Source organism: Anomalospiza imberbis, chromosome 5 (genome assembly GCF_031753505.1).
Source record: "Anomalospiza imberbis isolate Cuckoo-Finch-1a 21T00152 chromosome 5, ASM3175350v1, whole genome shotgun sequence".
NCBI classification, from domain to species: Eukaryota; Metazoa; Chordata; class Aves; order Passeriformes; family Viduidae; genus Anomalospiza; species Anomalospiza imberbis.
In genome coordinates, this window is record NC_089685.1 from 23,526,215 (window position 1) to 23,540,133 (window position 13,919).

The 13,919-nt window shown below is 38.9% G+C and overlaps 1 protein-coding gene across 1 annotated transcript in view; it reads left to right on the forward strand.

Annotated features, from left to right (window-relative positions):
• Window positions 1-13,919, forward strand: part of ANKRD26 (ankyrin repeat domain containing 26) — a 47,878-nt gene that overhangs the window by 27,544 nt on the left and 6,415 nt on the right. Inside the window, exons 25-37 of the mRNA XM_068189895.1 lie at window positions 109-292; window positions 687-833; window positions 2,013-2,966; window positions 4,493-4,645; window positions 5,594-5,769; window positions 5,968-6,061; window positions 7,198-7,272; window positions 8,381-8,515; window positions 9,425-9,537; window positions 10,532-10,673; window positions 11,278-11,559; window positions 12,260-12,495; window positions 13,197-13,443. Coding sequence (XP_068045996.1) covers window positions 109-292; window positions 687-833; window positions 2,013-2,966; window positions 4,493-4,645; window positions 5,594-5,769; window positions 5,968-6,061; window positions 7,198-7,272; window positions 8,381-8,515; window positions 9,425-9,537; window positions 10,532-10,673; window positions 11,278-11,559; window positions 12,260-12,495; window positions 13,197-13,443 — 2,938 coding nt within the window. The remainder of the gene's footprint in view (window positions 1-108; window positions 293-686; window positions 834-2,012; window positions 2,967-4,492; window positions 4,646-5,593; window positions 5,770-5,967; window positions 6,062-7,197; window positions 7,273-8,380; window positions 8,516-9,424; window positions 9,538-10,531; window positions 10,674-11,277; window positions 11,560-12,259; window positions 12,496-13,196; window positions 13,444-13,919) is intronic.

Sequence of the window (13,919 nt, forward strand, 5' to 3'; positions counted from 1 at the left end):
AAATATTTAACATTTTTATGGTTTGAGTTCTTTCTGCAACTTCATAGTGTAGATTATCTAATTTTTATATCAGTGATTTCATTTCTCAACTATACTGTTAATTCCCAGGTTTACTTTGAAACAAGAAGAAGAAAAGAGGCTCAGAGTAGAAACACTATATGAGAAAACAAAAGAAAAACTCAGAAGGAAAGAAGAGCAACATTGTAAAGAGATGGAGGAGAAACAGCAACTTGAGTTACAATCAAGGAATTTAGAAATGGAGTTAGTAACACTGAGAAAGCTCTTCAAACAGGTATATTAGATAATGACTTAAACACGTCTTATTTTCTTCTTCTTTTTAATTGGTGTTGTATTCCAGTATGCCTAAAGGAGAGGTACTTTGTTCATGGAAGAGGCATTGGGTAACTATTGCCAGATTTTGCAAACAGCTGGTTTCCAAGTCGTGTGTTCCCTTTTCTTTTAGGTTGTATTTCAAAGCCTAACTTTGAGTTATTTTTCAAAACTATTACAAAAGAATAATTAAAATAACTAAATTACTCTGTTTCTTCTTAATTTTCAGAAGAAAATTAAAATTTATAGATAGATTATTTAAGCAAAAATATTTAAAAGAATAAAAGGGAGAGTGGGACGATATTGCTAGCTTTGATTTTTCTGAAGATGCAGGTAATTTAATTGTATTATTTTAGGTTGAAGACGAGCGTGATGAAACACAGAGACAGCTCTCTCAGGAAAAGAGTGCCAGAGCCCTGCAAGAAGGCATTTTGAACAACCACCTTTGGAGACAAAAGGAACTAGAAGAAGAGACAAGAAGAACTATAGGAAAAAGTTCAGATGTAAGCAGATTCTTTTTCTAATTAAATTTCACCATATTTGTTCTGAAGTTATAATAAAACTTTTTTTTTTTCTGCTTCTTGATGGATTATTTACAGTTTACCAGTGTAACTTCACTGTGCAAATACCTTTTCTGTTTTCTCTTATGTCTATAAAAGTTATGGAAAGCAGTATCAGTGCTGTATGTACAAGTAGAAAGCTAAAAGAAAACACTATTTACAACATTTTTTAAACTGTCTTGGTTTTATTTCCTTGACATTTTATCATCACTTCTTAAGTGAAACACCTAGCTACCTACATCCAGGCTGACCAGAAAGGAAGTTGACACTCACTCTGTGTTCCCGTTGCTTGGGTTTTTATAAATTATTTATTCCCTTATCAAACTTGAAGTATGAAGTTCTTTTCCACCTCTGCATATTAAAGTTTTATGAAGGAAGATCAGCAATAAATTAAACTCTCAATACTAGTTAAAATAATTGAAGGAGAATGAGCAATCATGAACACTATTAAAAAAAAAGTCGTCTTGAAAAGTTTAATGAATTTACTAAGAAAGTGACATTCTTGGAAGAATTTATTTGTTCTTGGCCGTGCTACCCAATAAATATAGGATGAATATGTTTATATGAAAAAAAAATTTGTATAATAAACAGGCACTATACAAGACTCTTGCATTCCCGGGATGATTCAGCTGTATAGCTGAATACTATAAGCTATATACTTTCAGTAATGCCAAAAAAAGTGTTAAGAAGACATTTAAAAAGGAAAATACCCTTTTTAGCCTGGTAAACAGAGATTTTTCCTCTGGTAAACAGAGATTTTACTAGATAGTAACACAGCTAAATTAATCTAAAAGGGAATATTTTAAAGGCATGCACACACAAGAAAGCACTGTTATTTTATAACCTTTATACCTGAAGTATTTTAAATAATTTTATTACTTAGTTGCTGGCTTACAGAAAAAAAGGCATTATGTATTTGGCTTGTTTATTTATGGAAATGTTACGCTTTCATTCTATACCTGCACTGGACATATGCACTGGTTCATAGATTAGCTTATGTCTTATCTGAAATTTCACTCTCATCTTTGAAATCTTAGAAATATTAAAATGCAGTTTAATGCTGAAGTGGTTTTGTAGATTTATTTCCCACTTGGATATTTATGCATGTTCCCTGTCATTCAGGAATCCGACACTGAGAGAGAAAAGGATCTGTTGTACAAAAATCAGTTACTGCAAGATGAGATTGCCATGCTAAGACTAGAACTTGATCAAATAAGACTTAGGCACCAGGAGGAAGAAGGAAAATATTTAGAGGAAATTGAGACCTTGAAAGAAAAAAATGAAGATCTCCAAAAAGAACTTAAGCTGAATGAGGAAGCCTTAACACAAACAGTTTTTCAGTACAATGGACAACTGAACTTACTAAAGACAGAATCCACAATGCTAACTTCCAAACTTGAGCAGACAAAAGAAAGCAAAGACAGACTAGAGACAGAAATTGAATCATTTCGTTCCCGCCTGAACACTACTGTTCAAGAACTTGAACGTCACCAGTCATCAAGAAGCGATGTCGAACGAACATTTCAGAGAGAACGTGATGAATGGCTTCGCTTGCAAGACAAGCTCCATCATGACCTCTCAGATGTACGAGAAGCCAACAAGAGCTTGTCTCAGCAGCTGAGTAATGCTGAAAGCAAAGCTAATAGTCTAGAAAATGAGCTTCACCAGTTAAGACAAACGCTCAGAGAGAAAACATTGCTTTTAGAAATGACACAAAAAGAATTAAGTCAAACCCAGTGTCAGGCAAAGGAATATGATCATGCCCAACAGCTTGAGAAAGACCAAGTAAACAAACTTATAATAAAGCAGGAATCCATGCAGGAGCGAGTGGCCCAGCTCCAGAGTGAAAACCTTTTGCTCCGTCAGCAACTGGAAGATCTGCAGAACAAAGGGATCATCAAAGAAAAAGTAGTTAATGATGTGCAAGATCGGTTTAATGATATTTTCAACAAACTCAGAGCTGATACTGAAAAGCAAGTTTACCTAGTGGAGGAGAGAAACAAGGAATTAAATGCCAAGTGTATTGATTTAAGAGAACAAGTCTTCAAATATGAGACTGACAAAATAGAGAGAGAGGTAAAATACAGACTTACAGCAATCTAAAGTTTTCCAGTTCTTGAAATTATTTTGTGTTTCTAAAGTGTATCAGATATAAGCCATATGCATGGGACCAGGTAACGATGATTTGTTCTGGTTTGTTGTGTTTCTCTTGAAACTGTGGAAGGGTTTGGTATGGGTTGTTACTGCTCAGATCTGAGCAGAGAGCAGAAAAAAAGGCATCCAAGTCTGCTTTGATCAAGAAAGGTAATTCTTCTCTAGAACTCCTTTCATCTATTTTCCTTAGTCCATTTTTTGCCCTATAGAATTGGTTAAGGTATTTAATGATTTTTTAAAGTATTGCACTGATGACACAAGTAAGGGTGATGTAAAAGGAAGAGTGATCGAATATGTGATTATTGAGAAATGAAGATGCAGATTGACTGAATTATGTGAGATGGACTTATATTAATTTCCTGTAGAGGAAAAACATCGTTTTTCCCTAAGTTGCTATCAAAATTGAAGAGTATTTTAGTGTCCAGGTATTAATTTATGAATATTCTGGGGGCTCTAAGGGGTCTGCCTAGAGAATGCATCATATGTTTTCCTAGGATTAGGTAGGGTATTCTGTAATGATAGTGTTCTGGCCAATTTCACATAGAGTAATGACTTCAAAATTGCCTTACCCTGTTCAATCTCACTTTCTAGAAAATAGGAACTAATAAAAGTCAATATTTAGACACACTGGTGTATGATTTGTCACCTTTAATGATTTGAACAGTGATTTAAAATTACACTTCCGGAATTACAAGTCCGGAATCTTTGAGTGAGATAAATATAGGCATGTGTGAGATAACTGCTTTATTCTTCATTTATCAGTTACTGTGAGGTGTGTGTGAGGAGAGAACTCCAGCAACACTGTCAGTCATTTTAATCTGTGAATTGCTGTGTATTCCTCATACCAAAACAACAGGTTCCCTCTGAAAATACTACATCTATATAACGGTATGAACTGTCCAGATTTTAGTAAACCTGATATGTCAGTATAAAGGCAGTTGTTATTCTAAAACATACTTATTAAGACAGCTGTAAGAGGATGTGATTCAACATATTCTTAGAGTATACCTAACAAGAACTTTTAGATATAGGTATTCATATAATTATATTTGTAAACTGTAGGAATAGAACAAAGAATGATGTGGTACCAAGTCCTGCCTTTGGTCAAAAAATAGTATCTGCAGTCAGATTATGGCTCTTGCATCACAACAGATTTCTTTGGATTATGTTAGTAAAATTCCCATGATTGCAGTGTGTGCTTATGCATGCTTTCAAGAAGAACAATATCTGGATCTTTTTTATGTATGGAAACAGAAATCCTCCTGAATTGCTGCTGACAGTTTGGGGGTGCTCAGCTGAAAAAGATGGAGAGGTGATTGTACACATGCCTTCTGGTGACAGACAATTTCACTTGAGTTCAATCCAGTGTCTAACTTTATAATCAAATAAGTCAAAGTATTTTTCATGTTCTTACAACTTTATTCATGCTTATTTGATTGTTTCATTAGGGCATGATCAGACAGCTGCAGCAGGAGCTTGCTGATGCTCTTAAAAAGCAATCTATGTCAGAAGCTTCACTTGAAGTCACTACACGCTACCGCAGTGACCTGGAGGAAGACAAGCTGCGCTTGCAAAAGGAATTGGAAAAGACTAAAACCAAGGTACATAATGTCTGTAGTTATAGCAATAAATCTTAGGGTGGCTGTTAAAAGTAGGATTGGATGTTGTCCTAAAGCCCCAGGAAAAAATTAAACAGGATAGATTTAATGATGTGTGAATCAATTGCATTGATAAACTTGGTGTCCATGTCTTTGACATGCAAACATTATGCCCTAACTTTGACAAAATTTTTTACTTGTGAAGATGCTTTTCACAATAAATTTGTGTCTGTATTTATGCCTTGTTAACTTTGGTTTAGCCAAGCAGATTGTCTGATTTCTTAAGAATAGTAGAAGTATTGGACTGTTGTGTTTGGACATTTTTATGCTCCTGCTTTCCCCCTGCCCCCACTCCCCCCACTCTGCCCTGTCACCAGGTAACACAGCAAATTCTGAATGCTTTTGTAACTTATTCTGTGTTTTTCCCTTTTGGCCCTTCTATAGTTTAACATCCTTACGTGGCTTTCCTGCGAGGGAAGTATAAGCTATTTCTGAGTTAGGAACTACCTTTCACAGTGTTTTTCCAAGGTATGGACGTATAGAGGCCTTGGAGTTCTAAAAGGAAAATAATTTAAAATCTGATTCTTATGAGGGACTTGTGAAGTCACTACAGACAGATAAACTTCCTAATTCATGTTTTCACAGAGGAGCAAACAGTTGAATACAAAGAGCATCCTATGTCACCAAAAGGGTCAGAGTAGCAGTGTCGGTGCTTAGAACCATACTCTAGGAAACGCGTGGAGGAATAGGAGAGGCTGCTGTGGAAGATTAGGAAGTAACACTGCTTGTGTTCATTTGCTAGTAGACGCTTTGGAAGTACTTAAGATGATTACAGTTCTTTGGGCAGTGGGTATGGGCAGATATCTGCAGCATATTAATTCTTTGGCAGTAGCTGACTGCCCTGTATAAAAGCTCACCTGAAGACTGTGGATTCTTTCTGTCATTTTACAGTTGCGGGAGGTGGAAGAAAACTACCTTCAGTCTGAGCATTGTGTTCGTGACTTGAAGACTGCCTTGGATGGTAAGGAAAGAGAAGCAACAGCTTCTGCCCAGAAACTGCAGGACCAGCTGTTGGCATCTTCTGAGACTAACACTACTATAAAACAACTGGAAGAACACGTGCAACAGTAAGAGAACACAGTAGGGCGAGGTATCTGTCACTTGCAGGATTGGCTGGAAACCACAGCATAGATAGGTAGCCTTGTTGCATCACAGCAAATTATTAAGATTTTGAAGGATGTTCTTGTTTTTTATTATTTTGCACTATTCTTTTGGAATTGGTGCTCTGGCAGATCTTTATAATAAGACCTGTATTTCTTTTTAAGCCTTGAAATTGAAAACACCAAATTGGAAGCCACTGTCCAGCAACAAAGCAACAGGATTGAAGCCCTGCAGAGAGACCTGCAAGCCTCTGCCTCAGTAAGCTGCTCATAAATTTCCCTTTCAGTGACTCCTGAGCCTAGTTACCTATTTCTGTGGGAAAATTTTATGGTGAGGTTTTCCTGGAGAGCCAAGGGAAGCTCAGTGCCTGCATTTTTCTGAATAGAGGCTGCTCAGAAGCCTGCTCTACTTTTCAGCCATCCAGTTTTGAAAATTTTCCCATGCTAGAGCAAGTCAAACATAACACTCTAAAAGGTAAGGATGTGACAGCAGTACACTAGTGTAACTGTTGTTTGCTTTAGACCTTTCATAACATCAGATGCTGCTTTGGGGACTGCAGTGTGTTCCACTTTAAGGTATTCATCAAGTTAACTGGTGGAAATTCTACACGGTATATTGATGCCAATCCCTTTATGCCAGAGACCTGGCTGACATCATCAGACTGAAACAAAAATTACATGTTCCAGAGCTTTTGCTGTGCAGAATTGCTTTTTCTTTGGCTACTTGCTGTGTGACTGTTCTTGTGAAACAGTGAAGAGGACTGCTTGTGGTATCTGCAAAACTCAGTGTGAGCCTTTGAATTTACCACAGCTTTTACACAGTGGTTAATTTTAGCTCAGATAAGGTGCTAACATCTGTGGCCTGAATGAAGAGATTGTTGTTGTTGTTGTTGTAGTTGTTTTTTGTATTATAGCCACTGAGCTAGGGTTCTTGTTAAGACTGTAGTTGTCAATTATAGCTGAAGGTATTTTGAAAATTACTATATGTGATAGTCAAACTTTGTGATGTACTGATACTGTCAAGAGAAGTGGGAAGGCAGTCACAAATCCTTCTGCTTTGATTAATAGGGCATGAATTTCAAGTGTACTGGGGATGAGAAAAGCTACTTCTGCCTGTTTTCACTGAACATTCTTTATATCCTACGTGGTCTTTTTTCTTTCTCTCTCTCTCTCTCTCTCTCTCTCTCTCTCTCTCTGCATCAAATGGCAGAGGTGATGATTGCTAACAATTTTGCAGTGGCATCAAACTAAGACTGTTTTGATCATTGTTGCTGGGTGTAAATAGTGTAGGAATAAAGAGATGAAGAGGTTTTGTGTAATACTTTTGTCAGTGAGGTGTAACTTCAATCTAGAAAGTGATACCGTGTCTTCTTGCTTCTTGTAATACTTCTATAGGTCCATAACCGCCTGGAAGACTTGATAATGAACTTACAGACAGCACAGGCAGCTGCAGAGGATCACCAGAAACATGTATGTGACAGGCTTCTGTGAACGACTGTTTTAGTCTTGAATTTTTTGTGTTTCGGTAATTGATGTGGGCTGTGTAAGCACACAGCTTGTTAAATACCCATCTGGTTTTAGGGCAAGGCACCTTCAAGGGAGAAGGCTATAAATTTCCTCGTTTTCCTACTGCTGTGTTTTGTATGTGATGTGGTGTGCAAGATAGTTGTGTTCATCAGTGTGATTCATCTGATGAATACTCTTCCCCATCCCACCTGCAGGGAATGAGCAAGTGGCTGTGAAATGCTTAGCTGCCTACCAGGGTTAAGCCACAGTAGATGACTGATAGAGTGGATGTTGTGGGCAGCATGGAGATCTGTGGTTGAAAGCTGAGAGAGGAGAGCAGACTTCACAGATCCATATTTTCTTTGTAATTCTGTCAGAACTCGAGGCCGTGTCAGTTTATGTCAGACCCAGTGTTTTACCGCCTCTGTGAGGACTTAAGGAAGTCATACACCCTAAGGATTTTTTTTTTATCTGAGACTTTGTGTGAAGTGTTTTGTCACTTTCTGTAGCCAGTAAACATCTCTCGTTTTTTCCTTTTTTGATTTTGTAATTTTCTTTTTTCCTTAAAAAATGCCACTCAAAGCATCTAATCATCTTCCATTCTTTATACTTGAACTGAATCAGCAAGTTGTGTTCAACTCAAATGCATCTGTTAGGCAAATCTTTGTCAATTGCAAAACATTTTCTTGCTCTCAGGAGATATACAGCTGTCACAGAAGCCATGAGGGTAGGGTATATTCTGTGGTGGGCACTAGAAATGAATACATTAGAAAGTATGTAAAGAACTCTGGAGAACCTTTGGAAGACAGCTACAGAGTAATTTTGTGTGTATGTTTGTTATTCCCCAGAGTTCAACCTCATCTAACCACCCCTATAGAATTCATTCTTTTTACCATCTTCCATTTCTCTTCTTGGTTATGTTTCCCAAGCTGTGTTTTACATTCCACATTAACATTTACCATAGACATTGGATGGGGAGAGGAGAGAGTTTCCATTTAAGTTACAGCTTTCAGTTGCAGTGCTTTCTTTGTGGTCACCTTAGTTTCTTCTTCTGCCATTATTGCTTTTACAGGCACAAAAGCAGAATGTGCTGGCTCTGACATCAAAGGACTTGCAGAGCATATGGGAAGAACAGTTTAAATCAAGATCTAACCTCGAAGAGCGTGTTGCTCAACTTGACAGGGAAAAGGCAGATCTCTTTGAACAGGTAAATCCAGAAAATTCTCCAGAGACCTAAGCCAGTATTTGAGAGAACTCCATTAACCTTTTGGTCGAGTTCTTAGATAAAGAGCATTTTTTTTATTACCCCTGCTATTCAGGCTCTGGATATGTTGTGATTTGTGGATCATCCAGGAAGCAAAGGAAAGCTATCTGGATATCTTGTGTAAGTTCTGGAGTGATTCTCTTTGAAAGAGTTCCCAGTATGGTTTACATCAGTTAAGCACATCAAGCAGGGCTGCAGTTCCCCAGTTCTTTCTTGGATTCCTTCTGGCCCCTTGTTTTCTGGGCAGGATTGAAGTATTTCATTTTTCCAGTGCAGTGCAGGGAGGAGCAGCAGCATGTTTTCAGTGCAGTGGATGTTTAAAAGCCTTGCAGAAAAACATAGTGAAGGAATTTGGGGAAATGAACTAGTGCTTGGGAATCAAGAAATGACTGACAGTTGCAAAGGAGCAATCTTTCCCTCTTTGTCTGTAGAGGAATAAAGGAAGTACAAAGCAACTAGCACATAAGTAAGTAGCCACAAAGAAGAGGTGGAAGGGAATAGTATATTGAAAAAAATCCCAAAGATCAAATTCCTCTGCCTGCTGATCAATAAAAATCCTGTAAAAGCTTTAGATTAATTTGTATTCTCCCATGATAAGCATACCTAAATAATCCGTACTATGAGTTGAGAACTTTTGAAAGTAGTCCAGCATCTTTTCCACCTTTGTTTCAGTGGAGGCATCTATTTTTGTTCTTCAATATTGGCCCAGTTTGCTGTGAAACCTAATGTGTAACTTGGCTAAAAGATGGAGATGGACTGCAGCTTCTCCATGGAGAACACTACAGACACGTCTTGCACATAGCTATTGTTCTTATGTGTTGTGTGTGTCATGTGTCTTTTCTGTTTTGAAAGTGTGAGAGTGAAAGAAAGAAAGTGAAGAAACTGGTAGAGTTAAAACGCCCAGTTGAACTCCGTCTGGACCAAGAAATGAGACGAAACTTAGAATTGCAGAAAGACTTTAAGAGGTATGGCTTTTCGATATGGTGAAGAGATATCCCTGAAGAGAAGTCCAGTTTTATTGAACTGTAATATAAGAACAGGTACACATATTCTGCAAGCAAACTAAAGTCTCGTGTTAGTTCCTGCAAGGTACATCTGTGCATGAGCCTATACTTATAGCTGAAAGAGGAATTGCCAATCCAGGTTGACCTGCAGTTCTCTGGGGGTGGGGAAGGAAGTCTTAAATTTGTCTTTTCAGCTGAAATTTTGATGTGCCAGGTGATTTGTGGCACAGTGTTGGAATCCTGGATGCTGAGAATTTTAAACTTTCTGTGCTTAAAGGTACAGACACACAAGAGAACACTGCATTTGACCTGAGGTTGTGGAACAGGCTTTTAAAATTTATTAATAGCACTGGGGTTACGGGTGTGGAGTTGGTTAGAAGTGTGTAATATCACAGGGTGGAAAACTTGGAGTTTGGGATTTTAGAATATAGAAATAAATATGAAGCAAGATGGAGGTTTTAGGGCGGAGGCAAGTTGTTATTCTTTACCTTCTTCTTCCTTCTTCTTCATGGGTTTGGGTGATGTTTTGTGATTGGACAGAAAAGTCAATATTGCGGACTTCGAGGGATCAGTTATTAGGTTAAAAGGGAAAATAATCTAGGTGTCATTTCTTAATTGGATAGTTTAGTCTTAAAAAGACCTTGTAACAAGAGATAGTTAGCCATTTTGTGCTTTGCTAATGAAAAAGCTGCCAAACTCACGGTAGTGTGACTGTAACATAGATAAGAAGTAATAAACATCTAAGTCCAAACATGAAATACTGTGTCAAGTACCTTCAATCCCAACCCCAAGAAACTGATAGCACAGGAACAGCAGGTTTTTTATCAGCAATTCCTGGTACATTCAAGTATGTTAAAGATGAAGAAAGCTATGACTGCACGCCTTACTGGAAAGCATATGGAAAAGGTTGTTTATTCCTGTGTTTCATTGTTTTCCAAACTGATTTGCTATTTAGGTTGAAGAGACTTCTCAGTAGAGCTACGAAGAAAATAAAGGTGTATGAGGAGAGAGAAGTGGAGTCACAGCTTAATTTGAAGGGAGAAATGAAGAGCAGATATTCTGAAATGGTCAGTGAAGTTGATAGATTGAGAACAAAGGTGAGCTCTGCTTAATTTGGGGTTTGTTTGGTTGTGGTGTTACTTCTTTTCAAACTTGTGTGAAGCTTTGCCGATATTTCTTGTCATGTTGATGATTTGCTTTCCTTGGCTGTATTTTAGATTTGATTGGTCTCTCTCAATGGTTTTTCTACTGTTAGAGAAGCAGGTGACTATAACTAATAACTGATGTAGTTGTCCTTATGGGTAAAGATGCAGTCCTTAAGTGCAAAGCAGCATCTGCAATGGCACCAGAAGAGCAGACTGTCATGCAGAGGAAGGGCAAGCCAAGAGTGGCAGCAAGGCTGGCAGGGTCCATGACCTTATGGGCCAAGGAGCTGTCCCACAGGTGCTCACCAAGAAGAACAGAACAGGTCCGGTGACAGCAGGCGGGGTCAGCAAAGAGTGCAGATCCTCAGGCTGGGCCTGAGGGTTGGGCAGTTCTGCTGTCCTACCAGGACGTCATGTCCATGGGTGAGGATCAGGGCTGAGTATGCAGATGATAAATACAGTCTTCAGGGATGACCCTTTTAGCAATTTTAACAGAATTCATTGCCTTTAGATGCCTCTGAGTTTCTTTTTTTAATTTTTTTTCCCCCACATACAGGTTGCTGAACTTTCCCAGCAGCTGGACATAGAGTCTAAAAAAAGCATGCAGCTAGAAGCCCAAAACCGGGATTTGCGAGAAGAGCTATCTACCCTGCATGGGAACTGTGAAAAACTGGAGAAGAGCAAATGCCAGCTGAAAGAAGAAGTGGCAAAACTCCAACATCACTTGGAGACTAACATGGTGGATCACAGCCAAATAGAACAGTATAAAAGAGAGGTTGATGAACGAGCAGGCCAAGAAATAAGACAAAAACTACAAGAAGTCAATCTGTTTTTGCAAGTGAGTGACTTTCTAGTCTCTGTAGGCACTCTGTAGACTTTGGTTGTGGTCACAATTTTTCAGTGTTTTGCTTTCGTTGCCCATTTCTGTGTGTTAGCGCTGTACTTGTGTCTGTGCTGAAGGACAGTGGGAGAAGGGTATATGGTTGGGCAGGAGTATTCCTATAGTGTGTAATTTGCTGGCAGATTCCTGAATCAAAATCTTGCCCAAGGTAGGTTTCCATTTTGCAGTGCTTGAGGCTGTCTCTGTCTGCTGGTCTGCTTCTCACTGTTCATGCTTGAAGCGGTTTTGCACCTTCCAGCTGTCATGGCCAGACCTACAAGTCCGGTTTTGTCCTTGTACGGGGGGAGAGTGCTCACAAAACAAGTGACTGCAGTTGTAGGTGTGGAGATTGGGAGCAGGTGAGGCATTCTGCTAAAGGTCTTTGAGGAATCCTGCTCTCCATGCCCTGGTCTACAGAGATAATGCCCTTTCATTAGTAGCTTTGAAGAGTGGTTCTGATTTGGGCTTCATCCTTAGTGAAAAGAATTATTTACCCTAGTGGTAGCTCTAGGGTTCTGCCTTAACTGCTGATGGTAGTGAGGAGGTACAGCTGCCTCTCTGAGCCAAAGAGGGCCCATGACCTTGAGTACATGCACTTGACAGGTGGGGAGAGTTCTCTTTTTCTTTGTGGTGGTTGAAGGTGCACTGTCTCCTTCAGGCACAGGCAGCCTCCCAGGACAGACTAGAACACATCAGAGCAAGTCATCATGCTTCTCTGAGAAATCAGCTAAAAGACAGAATTAGAGATCTTGAATGTGAATTGGACAAGATAAAAAATACTCAACAAGAGAGTGCTTTTCCAAAAGAATGTGTACAGGCAGAAGTGGAAAAGTACAAGGAGCTGTATCTGGAGGAAGTGAAAACTAGACGATGCCTAGCAAAGAAACTGGAAAGGTAAGTCTATGCTTTTTTTTGGATTGGTAATAAGAGACTCCTTTTTCCTCATGCATATTTCTTGTTAATTCCTCTTTTATGATGACGTGTGTGGGAAAAGAAACATTTAGCAGGCCTTCATTTCTCATTAATGTTTCAGCAGGAACACAACTGATCATGGCAATAACAGGAGACTTTTCAAATTGATATTGTTTTAACTGGTAGCTTTTTTTTGCCAGTCTCTATAATGTCATCCTCTGTACAACAGAAAAAAAAATTAATTCCATGTCCATTATTGTTTGAATAAGGGTAGGCCTCTCAGAGAACTGATTTCTGTTCTGTGAAGAAAAAAATAGAAATTCTCTTTTTTAGCTTCTGTTTAAGCAGTGGCTCTGAGTTTTGAGCTTTCCTTGGGAAGGGGAGTCCAGTCCAGAGTTGTTTCAGAGGTGATGTACCTTCCAGAAGGTAAACCATGTAAACATATGGGCTTTCACAGAAGGCTTTGAAGTCCTCATGCTGAGCAGCCCTAAGTGTTGATGACGCTGCTCCTTGCCCCTAGTGTGACGTCCTAGAAACAGGCCCTCCAAACAAGCTCAGGTCAAATGATGTACTACTTTTGGAGGTTCATCTCAGTAGTTAAATAATAGTTAAGGACCTGGAGAGTAACTTTGGGAAAGTGTTACTACCAAAGGTAACTTTTTGTTTGTTTCCAAATGTTTCAGAGCTAATGAGAGACTTGAAGAAGCCAATGCTAAGCTCCTCCGGGAGCGCCATAAAAGCAAATCATTAATCACAAGCAGCATTGTCAGTGGAGGTCTGGCTGCAACTCCAGTTCTGTATTCAACTGCACTGGGACATCTTGGCAACAATTTGGGACTGAGCAGAAGTCTCAGTCTAGGAGGAAGCTTCCTCACCCCAGCTGAGAACACATTATCCTCAAGAAACAGGGTTGCAGCCTTTGTGGCCAAGGTAAGCATTTTGAAATACCATTCTTGACTCCTGCTGAAGAGTAGCCATTTGCTAGGTTCTCCCTTTTAGCCTGAAGTTAGAATCCATTTATTGTTCCATGCTATATTGTCTAATAGGCCAAAGCAACGGCTAATCCTCAGAACAGTGCACAGCTGTACGTTGTAAGGCTGAAGATTTTTTGTCATAAGGGTTGTAAAAATTTTCAAGGGGGTAAAAGGCCATAAAATATTTAAGTCAAAGCAGTGAGCTTTGTCATTACATTCTTTTACAAGAGCAACTGTGACAAGGAGTACTGTGGCATAGGGAGTTCCCAGCTAAGCTCATAATGAAATTTCAATGTATGATTTGACTAACCTGTTTAAAATGGCTAACATCATGTTGAGTGACAAATCCTATCAGACATCTGAGACACTATTTTCTTCTTCCTTGATCTTCACTCCAGCAGTTTCTTCACAGAACTTGCGTTAGTATGTTAA